The sequence below is a fragment of the Tamandua tetradactyla genome, chromosome 6 (genome assembly GCF_023851605.1).
Source record: "Tamandua tetradactyla isolate mTamTet1 chromosome 6, mTamTet1.pri, whole genome shotgun sequence".
Classification (NCBI taxonomy): Eukaryota; Metazoa; Chordata; class Mammalia; order Pilosa; family Myrmecophagidae; genus Tamandua; species Tamandua tetradactyla.
Genome location: NC_135332.1, coordinates 13,520,820 through 13,544,311, shown reverse-complemented (window position 1 = coordinate 13,544,311; position 23,492 = coordinate 13,520,820). Strand labels below are relative to the sequence as shown.

Sequence of the window (23,492 nt, the reverse complement as noted above, 5' to 3'; positions counted from 1 at the left end):
AGGTACAGATATAGCCTCCATGTGAATTTGATTCATGCTTGAGTCATGACTAATTGGCATGCCAAATTTGAAAGCTAATTCAATGCAAAATTCGTGTGGCCACCCATTGTGGGTTTCTGATCACATGAGTATGTTGACCAGACAAGGGTGACCTCATTCTGGTGGGAAGAAGATTCTGTCCTCCATCCTTCCCCAGGTCTCCTGAATCATGTGAGGTGCCCAGCTGCTGGTCTGTTGGCTTCCAGTCTTTGACACCTTCCATCTGCCCTGCATTCTGATTTCAATTGATCTTTTTAGATTCCCTCCTTTACCCTGCTGAAGACCTTTTGGTGGCTGCCAGGGCAGACTCACTCTGTCCTTGCTGAGCTTCTTTGGCATCACCTGTGGAACTTTAAAACACTGTATCCATGCCTCTGTTCTGGGCAGCCCTTTTCAGTAGGCTGTACCCTGGCATTGGTATTTTGAAAACCCCATGTGACTCTAGTGTACAACCAGAGTTGGAAACAACTGGTCCACTGCCTGAAGTCCAAGCCATTCTGCATTGCTTCTTAATTATATACCAAGTGTACCCGTTACACACCATATTTTCCCAGCCAGGCTCATCACCTTGCAGTGCTCCTGTACTAAGTTTTGGGCATACTTGCCTTCCAGTCTGCTCACACTGCTCTTTCCAGATAGAAAGCTCCCACTCTCATTTTTCTTTTCAAACAGTGTCCAGCTTTCAAGGGCCCTTCCCTATGTTTTCTCGGATGTCCTACTTTTCCACAACGGTGCTGTTTCCTTTCTTGGAACTGCAGGCTTGCTTTCATGTATTGTTTCAGTTTCCTTTTTTTCCCTCTTACTCTGGTATGCTGCCAGCTCCTTGGAGGCAGGACCCAGATCTGCCTTAAGTCCTTTCTTCCAGCCCCCCAGCCCCTGAGGGCCTAGCATAACATTAGTTATGAAATAGTCACCGTTTAAGTGACTGGTTGAATGCCTTTTGAACATTAACTCTATACCTAATTTGGAGAAAGAACTGAAAGACATTACTTGACTTCTGTACTTTCGGGGTAATTATTGCCTTGATTAATATGGATTACAAGTTTGTGTCCATTCCTTAATTATACAGTAACTTTCTTGAGGTTGGAGTCCTTGTTATTTGCTTCAACAAACGTTGAAGGAGGGCAGGGCCTGTTATCCAGTGGCACTGCTGTTCCTTTGAACTCTGTGTTCCTGTCTTCTGTAGACCTCAGCACACCTTCTTTAGAGGGGCACTCACAGAGTAGTTGATACCGAGATGTAGTGCATTATGAGTGATTCGGGGGTAATAGTTTCCTTTCCCTTTTTTTATTAAGATGGCAGTTTTGATTTTTGCTTAGGATTTTCTTTCAGTGTTTAAGCTGTCATGACTATAATAAGAAATACTTAACTGCACCCATCATGATGAAATATTTTGATGTATCCCTTAAGGAACTCTTCACAAATTCATTCCTATTTCCAGAGCTGAAACTCTCCCAAAGCGAGCTCTTAAGCAGAAATGAAAATGATTGCCTGCTGTGGGCCAGGAATTTAGCTGATTATTTTTTATTATTCTGTGCTGGTACCTCTGACACCAGAGGGAAATTAATAGCATTATAACACATGGATCCTTGTAGTATTTGTGTGATACTTTGAGGAAAAGAATCTTATCATGTGCTTTGCTTGGTTTTGAGAATTGCAGATGGAAAATGAGAGACTTTACCCTCAGTCACCGTGACAGAGAGCTTGCAAATACCTGCTGATATTAAATGTCTCCTCCAGTCCCTTTCAGCTTTCTGGTCTCAAGGTGTGAACCCCAAAGCACAGGGGCCTCTCTTGTCCTTTCTGCACATGCCTCTTTTCTTGGGCATGCGTGTTGGGCCCTAGGAACTCTACATTCACATGATACAGATGTCCCCTCTTCCCTAGGAAACAGTCTCCTCGCTGTCACTGCACTGCGCTGTGTGCCGTGCACTTAGCAATCCCTTGCCCCAGGCAGCCACCTGACTGCTCTCCCTTAGTCTATGTGAGCTCCCTCCCACCTGTAGGGCAGGTTCTGGGACAGTGAGTCCCTCAGGCTGCCACCGGACACACCGGGCCTGACATCCACGTTCCTAGTTTGTGCACCAGGGTTGCTCACCTCCCTCTGGAGCTGGGACCAGGGGTCGGCCCCATGAGTGTGGCCAGCTTTGCACCAAGCCTGAGGGGGCTGGGGAGGGGCCAGCCAGGGTGCCGCGAAGTCCTACTGCTTTTCAGCGGCCTTTTACTTGAGTGGGTGCTCACCCTGTTACTGCAGCCTTTTAGTTGTGTTTTGGAGCTTCGAGAAAGACGTTTCTGCCGTTTCTTGTTGGTTGTTCAGAGCTTTTGTGGTAGGACGGAGCCCCGAAACTTCCCATTCCACCACCTTGGTTGGGGCCCCCTCTCCCTTTCTTATTGTCTTTGTACATTTAGATCCTTTTTATCTCTTTACTTTTGTTGTGGTGGGCAGGTGGGGGAAAGCAGCATGGTGTTCATCACCAACTTCCATTTTGCAATATTCTGAAATGGACTAGGCATTGTACATTGGCATAATAGACTTATGGGAATTATGTTTAGAGGGAAATTATTCTCTAATTAGGAGTACTTACTAGGTGACATTGTGACTATTGTTATTTTTAAAGAGTTTCAAAAATCCAAGTGATGGAATATAGCTTCATGGTCAACTTCATGGCTCTGGATGCATGCCTGGATTTCAAATCCCTGCTCCATCACTTTCTGCTAGGTGACCTTAGGCAAGTTACTGAACCTCTCTGAACCACAGAGAGGAGGCTGTGGGTATAAATGATATAAAGGCAATTATTCCCTTCTCACTAGCCAACAGTGAAACCTCAGGCCAGTCATTTTGCTGACCCCACAATGCAAACTGTGGGCACCCTTGGCTTCAAGTGTTTGCTTACTCAGTTTATGCTCCTCAGCTGGAATGATTCCCTTCAATCTTTTCTCAGACTTTAGTAACAGTTATTATTATTATTATTAATTTTTGATTAACTCATAATTTTGGAATCATTTTAGCTTTATAAAATGTTGCAAAGAGAGTACAAGAAGTTTCCATATACCCTCCACTCACCTTCCCCTAATGTGGACACCTTGCATAGCTATGGTACTTTGTTAAGGTTCAAAAATGAACACTGGTGCATTCTTATTAAATAACCTCTAGACTTTATTTGGATTTCACCAGTTCTCCCACTTGTGTCTTTTTTCTGTTTAACCCCATCCAGGAAAACCATTGCACTTAGACCATTCTTATTTGAAAGTGTAGTTTTACAAGACAGCAAGGTGTACCTTTAATCCAGAGTTCTAAACTGAAAGTATAACGTACGTCTATATTATTTTTAAATCCCCAGCTGTAGCTATGCTGTTAGGAGGAGGTTATTTTGTGAGTTACATACTTGCCTGTTTTTGTGTCTCTGAGGCAGTCGGTACACTATTAATGGGTTTAGGTTTGTAAGGTCTGGTTTACCTTCCAGAGGCAAGTGTTTAGCAGGATCATTACAATTCCTTATTAGTTGTCAAATATTTTGTAATGCTGCGTTTTCTTGGAGTAGCTTATATCATGATAGTGGGGAATGTCTATAGAACTGATTACATTCAGTTATTTCTAAAGCTGATTTATCCCAGGCTGTTCTCGGTTGTTTTGTCTGATGACATTAGGGGAGGCAGCAACTTAAACTTCATCTTTTCTCTGTAGCTCTTAGAATTTCTTAAAAGACTCTAGCTCACTGTAGGGGTAAAGGACGGTACTAACTTGTCTAAGGTGGTATGGTCAACTTTGCATGGAATGAGCTGCTCTGAAGCTTTGGGAAAGCCACTGAAACACTTTGGGTTTCAGTTTTTCCATCTGCCAAATGAAGCATTTGTACTAGGCAGTCTCCTAAAGTCCCTTTCACCTCAAAAGAATCTGTGATTCTATCAGTAGACTTTCTCAGATTATCTATGAAGCTTCAAAAATTTGGTATCAGCTTCTTTCTACACCCCTAAGAAAAACTCCATCATTTTAAACAATGACTTAGCCAGTGTCGGTCAGAGAAGTGAAAGCATTTAAGTATGAGCCTGTATAGTACTTAATTTTGAGGGCAAAATCACTTTAAAAATGAAGACGATAGACTTAAAAATTAGCATTGAATCACTTCCTGATTATATACGCCACTTCCGATTTATCTACCTCTGTGCTCGCCTTCATTAGCAAGGATAACAGAGAACTCTTCTAGGCAAACAGATACTGAACAACTGCTCTTCCCAGGACACTGATGGGTGGTGCTAAGATGCAAAGATGCTTAAAGCACTGCTCTCATCTGGGTGTATACAGGGTGCGGGGGGAATACAGGCATAAATAATGAATCCAGCATGATGGAAAAGAGCCATCCTAGCCGAGTGGCACAGAGTGTGATGGGAAGTAGAGAGCATGCATGTTTAGTAAAGGCAGGTGCAGGAAGAGAGAGAGAGAGAGAGAGAGAGAGAGAGAGAGAGAGAGAGAGGAAGGATCCCAGGGAAAATAATACTGATTTAACACCTCTTTCCTGCCAGAACTGGGCTGGTACATTCCTTCTGTAGGCAGATGCAGGGAAGAGGAGGGTACTGGATATCAGCTCTTATTTCCCATGGCTGCACTCCGTGTTCCAGGGCTGACGCTCTTAGCTCAGTTGTTTGCCTTGTAGGCATAGCTGCAGCTGCAGGAAGTCTTAAGGCCTAGACCATCTGGGATCATAAAGGAACTGGCTGGCACCAACTTGCCTTTGGAGCCAATGCCCTGATGTATGGGGCCCGGGGCTTGGCACCTCCTCCTCTGTGGTCCGTCCCTTCCAGGCCCTGCTTTGTATGAGTCACTGAGCGTTAATCAGATCCAGTACTACCAGCTTCCTTATCAGCTAGTTCATATGTCATGGCATCCGGAATAAAAAAAATGCCTGTGTTTAAAGGCGCTTTGCTAGGGTTGAGAATTTTAGGCAAGCCACCTATGTCAGGGGAGTATTAAAAAAGTGATGTATGCTTTATGTGTGGTAGAGTTTTCTATTGCTGTTGAAATAATCACAACAAAAGCGGCAGCTTGCGACAAAACAAATTGTTATCTTGATGTTCTAGAGGTCAGAAACCCAAGGTGATTTTACTGTGCTAAAATCAAGGGGTCAGTGGGATGTGTTCCTGCTGGAGCCTCTGCGGGGAGACTCTGTATCCTTGTCTTTTCCAGCGTCTAGGGGCCACGTACATTCCTTGGCTCGTGGCTCCTTCCACCATCTTCCTGCTAGCAGTTAACATCATCACATCTCTTTCTCTGACTGTGGTTTCTGTTTTTGTTGTCACAGTTCTGACTCTGACCCCCCTGACTCCTTCCTACAAGAGCCCTTGGGATTACATCGGCCCCACCTAGATAATCCAGGACAGTGCCCCCATCTCAAGGTCCTTAATTCAGAAGTCCTTTACCACGTAAGGCAGCATAGTCACAGGTTTCAGGAATTAGGATGCATGTCTTTTTGGGGGTTGGGGGGGGGAGGCACATTATTTTGTCACCCACTGAGGCCCTTTTAATAACTTTTCGTCAGGTCCTACTGGCATTTCAGATAGGCAACCCAATTCCATTTCCAGATTGTTCTTTGGTCATTTTCTAGTTTACGTGGGAGGCAGGAAGGCTGGCAAGCAAAAGGAATGAAGGGACTCCAATCAGGTTCTGCATTTGACTGGAAGGATGAAGAGGGGCGATTCTCCAGGCGGGGGCTCCCTGAATCCTCTGGGATGCTTTTCCATTTCAGGCATCCCAGATCCCGGCAGGCCTCTCTCGAGAGGTACATGTCTTGGGCCCCACCTCAGCCACTGCTGGAGGAAGCCACTGCCCACGTGAGCATTGTGTGTTTGTCACGCGCAGGGATGGAAGAAAGGCTGGCAAGCAGTGACACCGAGGCGTGGTAGGGAATTTCGAGAGAAGAGGTAGGGCTTGGTGTTGAAAAGATGACGAGGTGTCATTGCTTACCAACCTGGCAGGACACAGTGGTTACTTTGTCCTTGGTTGGGGCATGGGGAGGATTCGAAGGGAGGAGATGCATAGCCTTACCGGAACCTGTGGTTTTAAAGTTATTGAAAATGAAGCTAAAGGAGAGGTCCTCAGAGAAAGGTGGAAGAGGAGAGGATCTGCTGCGTTGGGGTCCTGACCAGGTCTTACGTCTTGTTGCATGTCCCCCCTGCCCTCCCCCGCCCCCGCCCCCCCGCCCACACTGTGCAGGGCAGCTACCAAGGGCTGTTGAATTCTAGTGCTACAGAGGCATGGCTTAGGCTGTGGCTGGGAGGAGAAGCCCCCAAGCTTCCTGTGATGCTCTTTTCCTACCATCCTGCTCTTGGAGCTGAACTAGTCAACCTCACCTCCCATCCCATCTGGATGTGACATGTTCACTGTGTCCTGGAATGTTCAAAGCAGGTGCAGTCTTCCATGGGTGGCACTAAGACTTTTGTTGGGAGAAGCTGGTCCAGAGCAAGTGTCTATGTGTGCATGATGTTGTCAGAAAGGGAATGGCAGTGATTCTTTCTTTATTGTCGATTTTGAAATACCTGGCTCTGTCATTCTGGATGTTATTTTGGAGACAGATGATGCAGCTATATTTTGAAGGCAAGGCATAATTGAGTAATTTTTAGAAACCCATTCAACATTTTACTTGTGTGTGATGACTGTTATGTGGTTACAACGAGAATGGGTGTGCCTTAGCCAAGAAGTCACAGTCTCCATAAGAGCAAACAACCACAGACTGAGCAAGATGGGTGTTTAATTCAGTAAATGTAGGAGAACCTTTAATCCGACTGACCTAGCTGAGACTTGAGTCTGGCTTCATTTTTCTTTTCTCTCTCTTGTTTTCCCTGTCATTGAAGTGATTATGGTCATCCTTGGTCATTTTCCTGAATCTGCCTTTTATTAGCTTGTGACCTTGAATGAATTACCTTATTGCTTTGAAATTCAATTTCTTTATCTGCAAGTAGAAATAGAAAATGACATCTTCCTTATAGGGTTGTTGTGATGGTACAATAAGTTATCAAATGTAAAATACTTAGATTGGTCTCTAGAAATAGTAGGTGATCAATAAATATTAGTTCCCTTCTTCTTTTTTAGAGAAGAAAATTGACCAGATCAATATGACATTGACTTACTGGTGTCTTTAAATATTTCAAAGGCTGTCACATATAAGAGAGGAAAGACATATTCTTTGGTTCTCCAGAGAGCAGAACTAGAGCTAATAGGTATAAATGGAAGGGACCGAGTTCCTCAACCTAAGGCAGAACTTTGTAATAATTAGAGTGGTCTTTCATAATGTGGTGTAGCTCATCAGATGATAAGCGAGATGTCTTGGAAATATTCCATTAGAATGGCCTTTCTCAATAGCAGCATTATTGACAATTTCGGCCAGATGGTCCTTTGTTGTGGACAGCTCTCCTGTGCCTTGTAGGATGTTTAGCAGTGGCCTCTACCTCCTATAGATGCCAGTAGCCTCTAGTGTGACAATCAAAAAGACCTCCTCCAGACATTGCCAAATGTGCCCTGGCTGGGAGGGGACAAAATCACCACCAGCTGAGAATCACTGAACTAGAGGCTAGATGATAGAAAAAGTCACAGATGGTCACCTTCCTTCTACCCCGAATTGAGTTCTTAGAGCATTCATTCCAGGAATTCTGGGGGTTACTTTTTGGTTTGGATTAGTGCCTACCACCTGGGATTAAAGTCTTAATCCTTGTGAAATTGTAAGGTTTAGTATGGGTCACCTAGAATAGCTGGGTGCCTTCTTGGGAGGCCTACTGTGGTTGGTTTGATGGTTTGATGTTCATTGTGTGTGTGTTTTTTTAATTGTGGTTGAAATACACATAACATGAAATTCACCATTTTAAGCCTTTTAATGTGAAAAATCCAGTGGCATTTAGTACAGTCACAATGTTGTGCAACCATCACCATAATTTAGCACCAAAACATTTTCATTAACCTGAAAGGAAATCCCGTACCCATTAAGCATACATTCCCCATTTCTTCTTCCCCCCTCCTGGCCTCTGGTAATTGCTAACATGTTCTCTGTCTCTATGAATTTGTATGTCCTGGGTATTTCATATAAGAGGAATCATACGTGGTCTTTTGTGTGTGGCTTCTTTCACTTAGCATAATGTCCTCAAGGCTCATCATCCATGTTAGAGCATGGATCAGTATTTCATGCCTTTTTATGGCCAAGTAATATTCCATTACGTGTTCTCATTGTGGTTTTGCAGGTCATGTTGGCAGCTTCCTATTGGTCTCTGCTGGCCCCAGCAGTTGAGATGGCCACGTCCTCAGGGGGCTTTGGTGCCTTTGCCTTCTTTCCCGTGGCTGTTGGCTTCACCCTTGGCGCTGCTTTTGTCTATGTGGCTGACCTCCTGATGCCTCACCTGGTAAGTGTCACTTTACTTGGGTTGTCATGTCAGGCCATGTCTAACTCTAGGCAGCAGATGTATTGCTGTTCAAACTTGATATTCCCATGAATATCTCTCCAAAGTAGCCAGTGATAGCTAAACGCATTTCAAGCCATTTGAAGACTTCTATTGAAAAGAAACTAATTGTGATTCCTTCCTTAAAGCAAATAATCTCTTGTTAATATGAGGATTCATCCCCCTCTTTACATGTTGCTAAGTTTGGATTCTGAATGTCAGATTTTGTTATAACTATAGGGTGCACCTGACATTGTGCCATGTGGGTCTAGAACTGGGAGAAACAGGAGACTTTGGTTATGGTTGTGGCTCTCAGTGAGCTTAAGATGTAATCAGGGACCTGGGCATGATAGCAAAGCTGCCTCAACTCAACGAGGGCTAATGGAAGTGGGAAGACGGGGCATTAGGGCTCTGGGTTAGGGCTCAGTTCTGTCACTTACTGGATGTTTATCTCTTAGCTCCAGTTTTCCTTTTTATAATTGGAGGATAACTCCCTTCCAACTTTATGATTCTAGGAGACTTGTAAAAATTGAACTAGAAGATGCTGAGGGGCTACAAAGTTAAAAAAGAAAGAAAGAAAAAAAAAGGTACCGCAACTGGGGAGAGCCAAGAGTTTTAGGCCCTTTGCCAAAATAGGACTGGTGGGTTGGATTTGGAGAGTGAGCATATGAGCATGTGCTTGCTTCCAGAGGAACAGAATGGTAAAAGCAGCCAGGTGTATGGCTGTGATTACTGTGCAGAGAGCGTCACGCCAGCCCATGCAATGGAAAGCGAATGCCATTGGCTGAAATTGCATTGTTGCCGCTGAAGAGTGGGGTAATTCCAATAAGAAGGCAAGGCAAGCACATACAGTTGTCCCAGATATTGTGTATCAGCAATTCCCAGAGGTGGGCAGAAGCCCCCCTGTGAGATCTGAGCTGCAGCTTGAATCTCCTGCTTGCCCAGAGGAGGCTGTTCTAGTTTCCTAGCTGCCGGAATGCAACACACCTGAGACGGATTGGCTTTTAATAAAAGGGGATTTATTTTGTTGGTTCTTCAGAGGAAAGGCAGCTAACTTTCTATGAGTTCTTTCTTACGTGGAAGGCGCAAGATGGTCTCTGCTGGTCTTCTCTCCAGGCCCCTGGGTTCCAACAACTTTCCCCGGGGTGACTTCTTTCTGCATCTCCAAAGGCCTGGGCTGAGCTGCTAGTGCTGAGATGAGGAATGCCGAGCTGCTAGGCTGTGCTACATTGCGTTCTCTCATTTAAGCACCAGCCAATTAAGTCAAACGTCACTCATTGCAGCACACACGCCTCCTAGCCGACTGCAGATGTAATTAGCAACAGATGAGGTTCACGTACCATTGGCTTGTGTCCGCAGCAACAGAACTAGGTATGCTCACCTGGCCAAGTTGACAACTGAATCTAACTAACACAGAGGCACAGAAAGGATGTACTGGAGGAGACTAGAGCCTGAAGGCCATTTCTCTCCGATTGGATCCTGGAGTGATAGACTTGGTCAGGCCCAATGGAGTCAGTGGCACATGTCCCATAGGAGGTAGGCTGAAGTTTTCTTTCCTGTCCACCTGTCTTCTTTCTTGCCTTAAATTCCTAAAGGGAGAATGTGTAGGAAGGATGTCTGCCCATGGAGCTAATGACAACCAGGCCCAGACTCTTGGTGAGGGCTGCCCCAGCCTGAGACTCCAAACGAAATTCAGGGAGTGATTACTCTTATTACAGTAAGATTGTGCTCTGGACCAGTTGGCTGGATAAGATGGCTGGCTGGAGGGCCAAGGTACTGTCTTAAAGGAAAAACCATATGCCTTTTTATTTTTTAATCAAAAGCTTGAATGGCAGTGTCTCTTTCTGCTCCTGAACACTTGGTGTCCTCTTTGTTGAATTTACCTGTGCGGTAAGAGCTTCAGGATGTTGTCATTGGGCCGCCATTTTCTTCTTTCGAATCTGTCCCTGGTTCTGTGTAAGTTTAATGTTGGTGTGTTTTTTACTGGCCCTGGTGGGAAGAGCTTGTGACCAGTGGCCCAAAAGCCTGTAAAGCGGCTAGGGAGCTGGCTGGGCCACTCTGCAGAGCCCCTGCTGGTCTCATTTTTGCTTTTCCCACCTGGGTCCAACTGGTCCCCTAGGGTATCTTGTAGAGGGCCCTTTGCAATCATTATGGGTCATAATTCACTGGTGACATGGGTGGAGAGGGGGTGGCTCAGGTATATCTGACCAGCTGTTTCAGTGGAGGGGCTTTTGCTGAGCAGTATAAGTGATCACTGGCCAATTTGTCCTTTGCAGATGCACTTTTTTGGCCAACATTTTAGTTCATATTTGTTCTTTTTTATGCTTTGAATGTGGAGAAGAAACCCAGGGAAAGTCCTGGGTAGTCTATAGAGAAAATCAGGAATGGTTTGGGAGTGCCGGCTGGGTGTCCAGAGGGGAATGAAAGGACCAGGAACAGGGCATAATAACCATTCACACGCAGAACCTCACTCATTTACCCTCGTTGGCAGAAAAAGCAACCTGACAGTAAACATCTGTTCTAGGACATTTTAAAAGAAATGAATTCTTGCTGTTGATATGAGAAGCAGAATTTGTCTTAGAAGGTCTTATTAATTGATAAGAATTATTTATAATTGCTACAGTCATGGACTATAAATGTGGACGTAGGAAACAGTTTGCTAACTGCCACTCCTGGTCAGGCTAAAGGTTTCCCACGGTCTCACTATTAATTTGCTTTTCAAACCTGAAAAGGGCAGCAGCGTGGATCTAGCACAGGTGCTTTGTGGAGTGTGAGTTAATGGGTTTTGATCTTGGGTCCATGTGGTCGTCCAGTACTGATTAGGCACCCACAGGGAACAGAGTCTTCTGGGGGGTGGGGGTAAGATTTGGTGTCACATCTTGGAATTCATAAACCAGTGGCTTTTAAAGCTGCGAGCAGCTCTGTGGGCAAATTGAACTTGAGATTTTTTGAGTTCCCTGTCATTCCACCTTATGACATAGCCCTATTGTCCAGAGTTGGCCCCAGGAGTGGGTCGAAATAGGTCTAGCAGAAGATCGGCTGCACTTCTGAAAGAGGGTTTCTCATTCTGTGGGACAGATTCAGGGATAAAGGAAAAGCTGGCTTGCGAAAGCCCCGGAATATCCTTTCTGTCCAGTGGGGCAGTGCTTGGAGTTCTTGGGGGGCCAAAGAAAATGAATCAGTCTCTGTGTTAATTTACCTGGAGAAATAAGCCAATGCAGATGTCTGTAAGAGCAGAGTGCAGTGTGAGAGATTCTGGGACAACACCCTGCCTGGAGCCCTTGCCCACAGTCATTCAAGCACAGGTTCCATTGCCTGGGAATATCCAATGTCTGTGGTCCTAAGACTGATCCTAGTTATATATTCAGAACATGAAGGGAAAGAAATGGTTAACTTCCTTGGGTTGGGTTGGTGGGAAGGAAATGGTTAACTTCTGACTAAGTTCTGTAACTCCGTGTCTGTGCATTCAGCTTTTTGGATTTATTGTTTTCCCATTTTGGAACCAAAGCAAAATACAGCTCATCAAAAGGGTTTTCCTCCTAACAGCTCATCAGCCTGACGCCATGGTAGCTTCGTTAACTTCAGATGCATCATGTTGCCCTCTGAACTGGGTATTTATTTTCAGGCTGAGATTTAGGAATGGAGTTGAGAAGACTGGTGCTGTAACTGGTCATGGGAAATGAACTTGACAAGGATTTACGGAGACGTTGCCAAATGGCATCTTAATGAAAGGGGAAAGAAGCAGGGAGGTAGGGAAGGAAAGTGCAACCTGCAAGGCTCAGGAAGAGGGCTGGCATGGGGTCAGACATGTGAATGCTTTTCGGGCCAGCCGAACCCAACTGTCCACTGCTGATGGTCCCAGGGAGCCACAGAGTGGACACTGGACAACTGTGTAGGGATAATGACATTCTGTGATCTCTGTAGTTTTGCTTCTACATGAAGTCAAGGGGTGGGGGTGGGTAGGAAGTCACACAGTATAAAGCAGTGATTTTCTACCGGTAGGTAGGGATATGGGAGGTGGGAGGTGGGTTGTGGGTTGTGCATATGTGTCCCCAAGGCCTAATGTGTTTCTTTATAGTCATATTGGCATTACATCAATACAGCCTCATTATAAAACAATTAAATTTAAATGAAAGCCTCTCTGCAATCTCCATCCCCTTCCCAGAGTCCAGATGTCAACCATTTTCATCGGTGGAGTAGGTATCCTTGCAGATTTTTTCTCTTCCTTTTCCTTTTTTTATAGAAAACAAATTTTGGTGTGTTTTTAAAGTATTGAAATATAAACCCTTTTCCCCATTTGCTTGTCTTGTTTGAGGATGCTTTAAAGCAACTTTACAGCAATAAGAACGCTGGCAGCACTATCTTTACTTATGTATGTGCATGTATCTGTTTTCACATAGTTGGACTCAGTGTGTGCATTCTGTGTTGTGATATATTAAGTTTTAAAATGATTTTATCTACAGTCATTTGAATATCTGTACAGCATTCTACATCTTGAGTGTGGTTCGTGCAACAATTTCTCTCTATTTAGATTGCTCTAGGCTTTTACATATGTATATTTTGTTTTGTGTTTTCTGAAATACAAATGGTAACATACTGTCTGTGTTGTTGCTACTTGCTTTCCTCAGCTTGCATTACATCTTGGCAGTCTTCTCCTTGGGAGATTCTGATGTGCTCTCCCTCTCCTTCCCCCCTTGGGTTTTTGGCATCTTGACGAAGCTGCCCGAGTGACTGGCAGTGGGAAGGGAAGGTAATGGGTGCCTGTGACTCTAGGGGATGCTCTCCTATCTGGGAGAGCCTGGCTGAGGGTCTTGCCTGCTTAGGCTCCGGGGCCAGGAGGAGTTAGCAGGGCCTAGAGGCACTGCCTCTTCCCAGCTCCTGCCTTTGTTTCTCCATGTTCCCACTCCTGTCCAGTTTCTATTAATTATGGCAAAGAAGGTCTCTCTAATGAAAAATTAAGTGACCAATATGTGCAGATATTTTTAATATGCACCCAGCGCTTGCTGGTATAAGTGTTTGACACCATGGACAACCACAAATGATAACTGCCTGGAAGTGACAGATTTGCAGCAGACGATTGTGTATGTGTGTGTGTGTGTGTGTGTGTCCCCGTTGGGATACTTGCAAGTATTTCTCTCCTTCATAGATTCTCTGCATCTTTAACATTCTGATTCTGCTTCCTGGAAGAATATCATAGATGCTGCTATAAAAAGAAGTGGCAGTTGCCTCTACCAAGTGTCTATAGGATAAACCTGAAATTGTCAGATAAAGTGAAAATGGGCCCTCTGCCTTGGTGTCAGCATTTCCTACTTCCACTTGCTGAGGTTCCAGATGTGCAGTCCTGGGGTGGCTCTGTCACGGAGATCTTGGCTGGGCTGTAGAAGACCTCTGCAGCAGCAGCAGGTGATTCCAACATGGGGACAAGGCTGTGGCACCAGAAGAGCCTGGGTATGGGGCGTGGTTTGGGTGGCCTGCGCGACATTCATTCTACATGCAGCCAGACAAAAGGACGTTAACTGGACCTTTCACTGGACTCTCAACATCTTGCTTGATGTGTATGCTTCTAAGCTTGAGAGGCAGCTGGAATGGATACAGCCCATCCTTTGCTCCTGGGGGTCATCAGTTTTCCCAGTGTGTGCTGAGCAAATGCAAGTTGTCAGACAACAGATCCTCCCGAGAGAGCCTGGGTACACACCTAGGGGCACAGTACACTAATGAGTATACAACACCAATTAGTACTTTAGTTTCTAATGGAGAAAACCTGAGTGCTTGCCAGCAAGGGACGCACTGCCTGACAGTCCTGGCAGGAGAGCACTGGAAAAGGCTTGTTGGCCAGATGGACTTACTGACCAAGGAGAGTTTTATCTTTTGTGAAATAGGACGTTTCATCACACTGGGGGCCTCTGGGCACATGGAAGCCGCAGGCACTGCACAAAGGTGATGGATGGAGAGAGCTGGCTTCAGGACCCTTCTGGTGAACCTAGTGCTCACTTCCCAGGTGTGATTGGAAGGCATGGTTGAGGTTGTTACTTCTGCCTTTTGAAAGTGCACTGGCCCCCTTCTCTGACTTTCAGGAAGACACTCAGGTATCGTTTTCGGTCTTTGCATGCAGAGGGGATAGAAAAGGGGTCGAGGCAATTTCCCAGTGTGCTGTGCTTGCTGGGGGAAAACAGCAGGTTTAACATTCCACGCATCCTTTGCAAGTGCGAATCCTGAAATCCCTCTCTTCCTCTTCCACTTGCTGAGCATATGGATGCTGTCTTGTCTTTCTAGTGCAGGTGGTGGATGCTATGCCTCTGTCTGTGTGCGTGAACTGTGCACACAGTCTTCACTTGTGGTGACTGCAGGAAAACTGTCTGCAGCTTTGCAGCCAGCGGCATGGAGCATTCACCTCGGTAGTGGAGCAGGGTTGGGCTGGGCCTCCCAGCTTGGCGTCTTCATCTCTTCAGCCTCTGCTGGTCTTTTCTTTCTTCCTTACTCGAGGCTGTCGTGTACTCAGATGAGAAAGCACCATCTTTCCCCATTCCTTTTTTTGTTTTTACTTTAGTCTACTCTCCCTTAATTTTTTTTTTTTTAATTAGGGAAGTTGTGGGTTTCCAGACCAATCATGCATAAAATACAGGACTCCCATCTGCCACCCGCCCCCCACCACCACCTTGCATTGGTGTGGACCATTTGTTACAATTGATGAGTGCACTTTTCTGTAATTATCCTAATCTTTATTAAACAGTAGTTACCTTTGTTACTAATTTATGAAAAATTATTAGAAAAACACTATTAACTATTGTCCATAGTTAACATTAGGTATATTTTTCCATATATCACCCTATTATTAACACCTTGTATTAGTGTCATACATTCATTATAATTCATGAAAGAATATCCCTATACTTGTAGTATAAAGTATAGACCATCATCTACTGTAGTGTTTAATGTGTTATACAATCTTATGCTTGACCTTTGAATTTTTATTCTAGTAGACATACGAACAATGTGTCTCCTTTTAACCATGTTCACCTATATATAATTCAGTGCTATTAATTATACTCACAATAATGTGGTACCATCACCACCATCCATTTTCAAACCTCTACACTTGGCTGCACCATTTTACATTCCCACTAGCAGTGAATGAGTTTTCCTATTTCCCCACGTCCTCTCCAACACTTGTGGTTTTCTGTTTTAATAGTAGCCAGTCTAGTAACTGTGAAATGGTACCTAATTATGGTTTCGATTTGCATTTTTCTAATAGCTACTGATGTTGAGCATGTTTTCATGTGCTTTTTAGCCATTTGTATATCTTCTTTGGAGAAATGTCTATTCCAGTCTTCTGCCCATATTTAAATTGGGTTGCTTGTCTTTTTATTGTTGAATTATAGGATTTCTTTATATATTCTGGATGTTAAACCTTATCATATATGAAGTTTCCATTTTTCCCCATTAAGTAGGGTTATCTTTTCATTTTTTTATGACAAAACCTCTTGATGCACAAAAGTTTTTAATTTTATGGAGGTCCCATTTATCTTTTTTTTCTTGTTTTACTTTGTAATTTGGGTGTAAAGTTTAAGAAACCATTGCCTAACACAAAATCCTGAAGATGCGTCCCTTTACTTTCTCCTAGGAGCTTTATACTGCTGGTTCTTATATTTAGGCCTTTGATCCACTCTGAGTTAATTTTTGTAAATGGTGTTTGTCAGGGGTCCTGTTTCATTCTTTTGCATATGGATATCCAATTCTGTCAGCACCATTTGTTGAAGAGATTATTCTTTCCCAATTGAGTGGACTTGGCATCCTTTTCAAAATCAATTGGCCATAGATATGAGGGTCTATTTCTGCATTCTCAATTTCATTTCATTGGTCAATCTGTCCATCCTTGTGCCATTTCCGCTCTAGCTTTGTAATATGATTTAAAGTTAGGAAGTGTGAGTCCCTTAACTTTAGTCTTCTTTTTCAATATGTTTTGGGCTATTTGGGCCGCTTTACCCTTCCAAATAAAGCTCATAATTGGCTTTTTCATTGCTGCGAAGAAGGTTGTTGGGAATTTTGATTGGAATTGTGTTGACTGTGTAAATCATTTTGGGTAGAATTGACATCTTCATGATATTCAGTCTTTCAATCCACGAACACAGAATGTCCTCTGTTTACTTAGGCCTTTGATTTAACAATGTTGTATAGTTTTCTGTGTACAAATCCTTTACATCCCTGGTTACATTTATTCTTAGATATTTGAATATTTTAGTTTTTATTGTAAGTGAAATATTGTTTCGTGACTTCTTCCTTAGCTTGCACATTACTGTGTATAGAAATACCACTGATTTTTGCGTGTTGATCTTGTACCCCATCACTTTGCTGAATTTGTTTATTAGATCTAGTAGCTTTGTTGTCAGTTTTCCAGAATTTTCTATTTATAGAATCAGGTTATCTGCAAATAGTGAAAGTTTTACTTCTTCCTTTCCAATTTGGATGCCTTTTATTTCTTTTTCTTGCTTAACTGCAAACCCTAGGGTTTCTATTACCCAGATTATATCTGTAATTTACTAATTTGAAAAGTTACCAACCTAGTTTCAATAGTATACACACCCTCTGCTCCCATACCCCTCCCTTCCCCCTCTTTAATGTTGTTGTTGTCCCAGTTTAACCACTTAATATTTTACACATCTGTTATCAGGAAATGTGCCTTTTTCTTGTTCAATTGTATTTTGACTCTTATAGGAATGAAAGAGTAGAGTCGTATATTGAAGATACATTACTATTGGGTTTTGCATTTATCCTTTTAGTCACCCTTACAGGTAATCATTTCCTCACATACTCCAAGCAGCTCTCTCCTGTCTTTTACTTTCAAGTTGCAGAACGCCCTTTAATAATTCTTGTAGGAAGTTCTCTTGTTGACAAACTCTTTCAGTTTCTGTTTATCTGTGAATATTTTAAACTTTCCCTCATTTTTGCAGGACAGTTTTTCTGGATAAACAATTTTTGGTTGGCAGTTTTTCTGTTTCAAAACATCAAAGTATTCGTACCAGTGCCTTCTCACCTTCATAGTTTCTGATAAGAAATCAGCATATAGTCTTATTGAGGACCGTTTGTATGTGGTGAATCGCTTTTCTCATGCTGCTTTTTAGAATTCTCTCTTTATCTTTGGAATTTGACATTCTTATTTGTATGCATCTCCAGAGTAGGTCTGTTAGGATTTATTCTGCTTGCAGTATGTTGTACTTCTTGGACATATATATTTATGTCCTTTCTAAGAGTTGGGAAATTATTGGCCATTATTTCCTCAAATATTCTTTCTTCCCTGTTTCCTTTCTCTTCTCCTTTCGGACATCCATGACATGTATGTTTGTATACTTTGTGTTGTCACTCAAGTCCCTGAGATGCTGCTCAGTTTTTTCTGTTCTGCACTTTTGTGTGATTTCAGTTGTCCTGTCTTCTAGTTCACTGATTCTTTCTTCTACCTGTTCAAAGCTGCTGTTGTACACCTCTACTATATTTTTAATCTCTACTGTTGTGTCTTAAATCCCCATAATTTCAGTTTCATTTTATACTGTCAAATTTTTCTTTATGTGCCCACATTTTCTTTATCTTTTTATGCATATTTATCTCTTTGAATTAATGTGGGAGATTTGTTTAACCTTCTTTGGTTAGTTGTTCCAAATTGTCTGTCTCCTTCGAAGTTTTAATTTTCCCCTTGACTGAGCCATATCTTCTTGTTTCTTAGTATGGCTTATAATTTTTTTTGCTGATGTCTAGGCATTGGATTGCCTTGATGAGTTAACTCTATACAAGTTTCTCCCTCTTATATAGGGTTCTTTTGTTTGGTTTTGTGTTAAGGCTCTTCTTTGAAAATTGGTCTAATTATTCTAGACCTGAGCGTAGTCCTCCTATTTAATTTATTAGATTTTCTCCTGCCTTACAATAGTTCAGTTTACCTCCCATCCCATCTTTTTTTTTTTTAATCAGTGAGGGTTATCTGATTCTGGGGTCTTCCCTATTAGCATAGCTCACCCTGGGGAGCCAGATGGAGTCAATCCAGAAAGGTGGGTCACTCCAGAAATAACCATTTTGCATTTGGGTGGTTCAGCCAACAGAAGCTGGATTGGGTGAGACAGTCGCAGCTTCCAGCTGCAGTTTTACCATGGTGTTTCTCACTCTCTCTCTTTTTCCTCTTGGGGACCTGTGCTGGTTTGAAAGGATTATGTATCTTAGAAAAGCCATGTTTTAATCCTGATCCATTTTGTGGAGGCAGCCATTTCTTTTAATCCCCATTGGCATTAACAGAATAATCTAATCAAGCTGACAACGTGACAGCCCAATCAAGTGAATAGCTTGATTAGATTATCTCCACAGTGATGGGACTTACTCAATTGTGGGTATTAACCCTTGAATCGAGGGAGATGTTACTTCACCCATTCCAGGTGGGTCTTGATTAGTTTGCTGGAATCCTTTAAAAGAGGAAGCATTTTGGAGAAAGCTAGAGAGCCAGGAGAGCCACACAACCATGAGAACCCACACAGCCATGAGAGCCATGAGAATCACAAGAACCTATGCATCTTTGGAGATGAAGAAGGAAAACGGCCCCAGGGGAGCTTCATGAAGCAAGAAGCCTGGAGAGAAAGCTAGCAGATGTCACCATGTTTGCCATATGCATTTTCAGTTGAGAGAGAAACGCTGAACATCATTGGCCTTCTTGAACCAGGGGATCCCCTAGATGCCTTAATTTGGACATTTTTATAAACTTGCTTTAATTGGGACATTTTATGGCCTGAGAACTGTGAAGTTGCAACTTAATGAATCCCCCCTTTTAAAAGCTGTTTTTTTGTTTGTTTGTTTGTTTGTTTGTTTGTTTTTGGTACATCACATTCCAGGAGCTGGCAAACTAGAACAGGGTCCTTTTGTATGCAGCACTCCTCAGTGCCCTGTCCTGGGTCTCTATGGACTTGGGTCCCTGCTCCTGGATATTCATGGGGCTCTATCACTGCTGCCTCTGGTGGGAGGTGAAGGGATCCGAGCCACTTCCTCTGAGCTACTCCCAAGTTGTATGGTGTTAGGTTTTAAATGGTAGCTGACTGAAAAATCAGAGGAACTGAGTCCGAGTTTAAAAAGTTTATTGTCCCGGGTCGAGGTTCCCGGGTCCGGGTGCTCAGTGTGCGGGCCGGGGAAGTCGCACCCCCCTGGGGGCGGTGGGGCTAGATATAGGCTAGCTAGTGGGGGTGCTGACGATGCCTACAGGGCCTCCTGTGGTAGGTTAGGAGTTTTGCTCGCTTTAGGGCTGGGGGCATAGCTACGGGGCCGTGTGCAGTGGGGGTCCTTTGTTTGTCAGGGCAGGTCCTGATTGGCTGATTTTGAACAGCTGTGTCCCCGGATGTTCACTGGTTTTAGTTCAGGTGGGGGCCTTCCAGCCAGAGGCTACCGGGCCAGGCCTTACATATGGGACCAGGTGAGGGAGAGAAAGTAGACTCGTGGGTCCAGGACAGGAGTTTCCTACCTGATATTTTCCTTGTTTTTTTTTTTTTTTTTGATTCAGCATCTGTGGAGTCCTTCTCCAGTCTCTAGTGGCCTCCAGAGTCCTAAGCAAGTGAGATTTTCCTTGCATTCACTGACTCTAGGGGGAAGTTTTTTCAGGGCATGTCTTATGTCACCATGTTAAAGACATCACCCTCTACATGCCTTTTATTTCCCTGTGACCTCCTGTCTGATGTTAAGTGCAATTCCATTTAACATTTTGTTAAGACTCTAATGTAACATTTTGTTTCATTAGAATACTCTGTAAACTGTTAAGTGTACTTGCCAAAGCCAGATATTCTTATTATTTCCAGAGCTTTGGATCAGAGAGTATTTAGGGAATTTTGCATAAATTCCCACATTATCTGATGGTGTTTTTGTAGGGTTCTTTTGTAGGTTAATCTGGCATCAGATAATGGGATGACTTGGGAACCAGAGAAACAAAAGGCCAGGGGACCAATTAGGAGATCACTGGGCTATTCCTGCCCTAAGGACAGGGCAGGTCTGAGGTGATGGGAATAGAGGGCAATTTTGAGAGATATTTTGAAGGAGGACGCATGGAAATGACCTGATGACTGATTGGATGGATGGAGAAGAAAGTATCCAGGACGATTCCCACATTTCAGATTTTAGTGGCTGCAAGAAGTGTGGTGCTCAGTTGGAAAATTCAGTAGTTGAAGGGTGAGATGGATTTGGAAGGAATTTGGGATCTGAATTTGGGAAGCATGAATTCAACAAACATGGACTGATTGAGCTAGCGATGTATTATGTGTATCCTGATGGCCAGGTATTTAAGTTGAGTTGCTAACAGGATGCTAGAAATGTGAGTCAGTGGCCCAGGGGTGTGGTGGAAGCTGGGATTAGATATATAGTATTTGTGAGAGTCCTTATCATGAAAAGTTGAACACATGGGACAGGAAACCGGCACAGGCTGGCCAAGGGTGTGGGCTCAGCCAGGAGGTAAGGGAATGTAACTGCTGCCTATAGCAGTTTTATTTGTAATTGTAGTTGTTATTTCAACTTATTCCTGTACTTATTTCCTTTGCTTGTAGTTGTTATTTTGTATGAGCTGAATAATTTAGAACCCTGCTCTCCTGCCCCACCTTTACAGGCAGTTAGCTCAAGGACTTCTCAGGCTCCTGCTTGTTCCTTATTAACAATAACCAAAAGTCACAACCGATCAATACAATCCAACTTGAATCCTTAATTTAAATATATACACAACCAATAAGATCACTATCCCCACCTCTCTTTGTTTTTTCCCATAATAACCCTAAGCACTTCCAACTCAGGGAGACAGATCTGAGATCAGCAAACCTCCTCTTCTTCTTGATTTACGCTTTGTAATACAAGCTCTTTCTGTCTTTGAAACCCTAGTGTCATAGATTGGCTGTTAAGGGCATGGGGCAGCAAACCTGGCCTGACAACAGAAATATGCAGGCAGAGGTTCCGATAAAGCTGGGATTGAACAGAACAGGGGCTTCAAAGTTGGTTGGGCCCTCTCGGCTTGGGGAGGCAGCACAGGTCCCAAGGCTGCATGTATGTGCCCACCCCTGTGGCTGCCCGAGTGTCTAGCTTTAGATAGTAACTCAGCTGATTCCTCATGGGACAGAGCTGATGTATTCATTGCAGAGGGAACATAAGTGAGGACTGAATGTCCTCAGAAATACCAGAGGCCAAAGTCTTCTGTTTCTCCTCAGATATGCCCGATCAAGTGTAATTGCTCATGTCATCACAAACTTTACAGCTTTGAGAGGGGATGGACTGTTTGATCATCTCCCTTTGCAGGGGCCTGGGGCCCTTGTGAGTCATAAAGTTGATTTGGATGTGATCTGTGTTTACATTGGAGCGAGTAGGCTCTGTAGGGAATGCATTAAGGAATTATTTGGAGATCTGGTGTGGCCATTGTAAGCAAACTTAAACATATAAGGGTGGACACGTATGTGCGGGCATGAGTGTGTGAGTTGTGCCTGGGTGCAAGTGTGAGACTTGCATGGGTGCTTGAGTGCATGCATGGTGCGTGAGTGTGTGCATGGGTGCATTCCTAGGTGAGTGTACAGGAAGTGTGCAATGTGCAGGGGTGTACAATTTATTTGTGATTTCCAAGAAGCAAAAAGGGCACTGCCGAGAGGATTTTCACTGAGACTTGGGCGTGGCTGTGTCCTATGACACTGGCCCTCTTTGCATCTCAGGCTTCTGATTTATGAGTCAGTGAGGATAATATCTGCTCTACTCATTTCCAGGGCATCAGTCCTGACTTCTTTCATTATGCCCTGTATCTAACAAACCCCTGAGCCTTATTAATGGGATCCTTTAACTGCGGGTCAACAGCCCGTTTCCATCAAGTTTTACTGGGACACAGTAAAGGACAGGCAGGCCTGATCATTACGTGTTGCCTACTGCTGGTCTTGTACTACAGCGACGGAATTGAGTCATCGTTACAGAGGACGCATGGCCCACAAAGCTGAAAATATTTGCTATCTGGTCTTTTATAGCAACAGCTTGCTGACCCATGATTCAAATACTTCTCCAGTTAATCACTTCTTTTTATTGCCCAGCCCTCGCTGTGTTGGGGACCATCGGCTCCTGATTCACATCGTTTCCCTAAAGGTCCAGGGGATACTTTGCCACTTGTGAAGCTAATCATGCTTTCCTGGTTGAACTCCTTCAAGGGCTCTCCATCATCTTCAGTGTAAAGTCAATTTGCACAGCTTCTTACAAAATTCGGTTTCCTGCGACCCTTGCTGCCCTCTGCAGCCTCATCCTTCCTACCCCTCACCCCTGCTTCTCTCGCCAGGGCTTCAGTTTTCCTTTCTCTCTCCTCCAGCCTTTGCGCAAGCCATTCTCTCTGCCCAGAATGCTGTCTCTGTGGCTTTTTGCCAGACTCTCTCCTACGTATCCTTTGGGATGAGTCTTGTGTGTTTCTTCCCTAAAATGCTTTCCCACCCGGCCCCTTGTCTTGGATAGAGGCTTCTTTAACCTGCTCCTGTTCCTCTTTGTACTTCCCCCATCCTGCCCCTTGCTTACCTCTGCTGCCCTTACCTGTGCACCTGAAGGCAGGGGCGTGGGCAGGGATGGGGTCTGCCCTGGCCTCAGCTGTATTCTCCACACCAGCACGGGACCTGGTGCTTAGACCATCTTTGGGAGTGATTTGGTCAATGAATGGGTGAATGAATGGAGATGATCCAATGAGCTCACATTTGTGAATGCATGTTGCAGCCTATAAACAGAAAGTACTTTACACTTGTGAGTGATTTGCTGGAAGCAGAGCTGTACCTTCTGCAATTGACCACTCTTCTGGATATGATAAACCGGGGGCACAGATAATTTTTATTTATTTATTTTTTATTCACATTAATATTATATATTCACCTACCATGTAATCATCCAGAGTGTGCAATCAATGGTTCACAAAATCATCATATAGCTTGCATTTATCATCACAATCAACTTTTTTTGTTGTTGTTGTTGTGGGGGTCATGAATAATTAAATAAGCAGAGGCTAACCAGAAAAGAGTGTCATTTGAAATTTGTGT

The 23,492-nt window shown here is 43.8% G+C and overlaps 1 protein-coding gene across 8 annotated transcripts in view; it reads left to right on the top strand.

The window, feature by feature from the left end:
• Positions 1-23,492, top strand: part of SLC39A11 (solute carrier family 39 member 11) — a 453,311-nt gene that overhangs the window by 61,299 nt on the left and 368,520 nt on the right. For 7 of the 8 annotated variants that reach the window (XM_077163701.1, XM_077163699.1, XM_077163698.1 and 4 more), the window contains one exon: positions 8,263-8,421. The exons of the other annotated variant lie outside the window; for it this stretch is intronic. In XM_077163701.1, the coding sequence (XP_077019816.1) occupies positions 8,263-8,421 (159 nt within the window). The remainder of the gene's footprint in view (positions 1-8,262; positions 8,422-23,492) is intronic. 8 annotated transcript variants of the gene reach the window in all.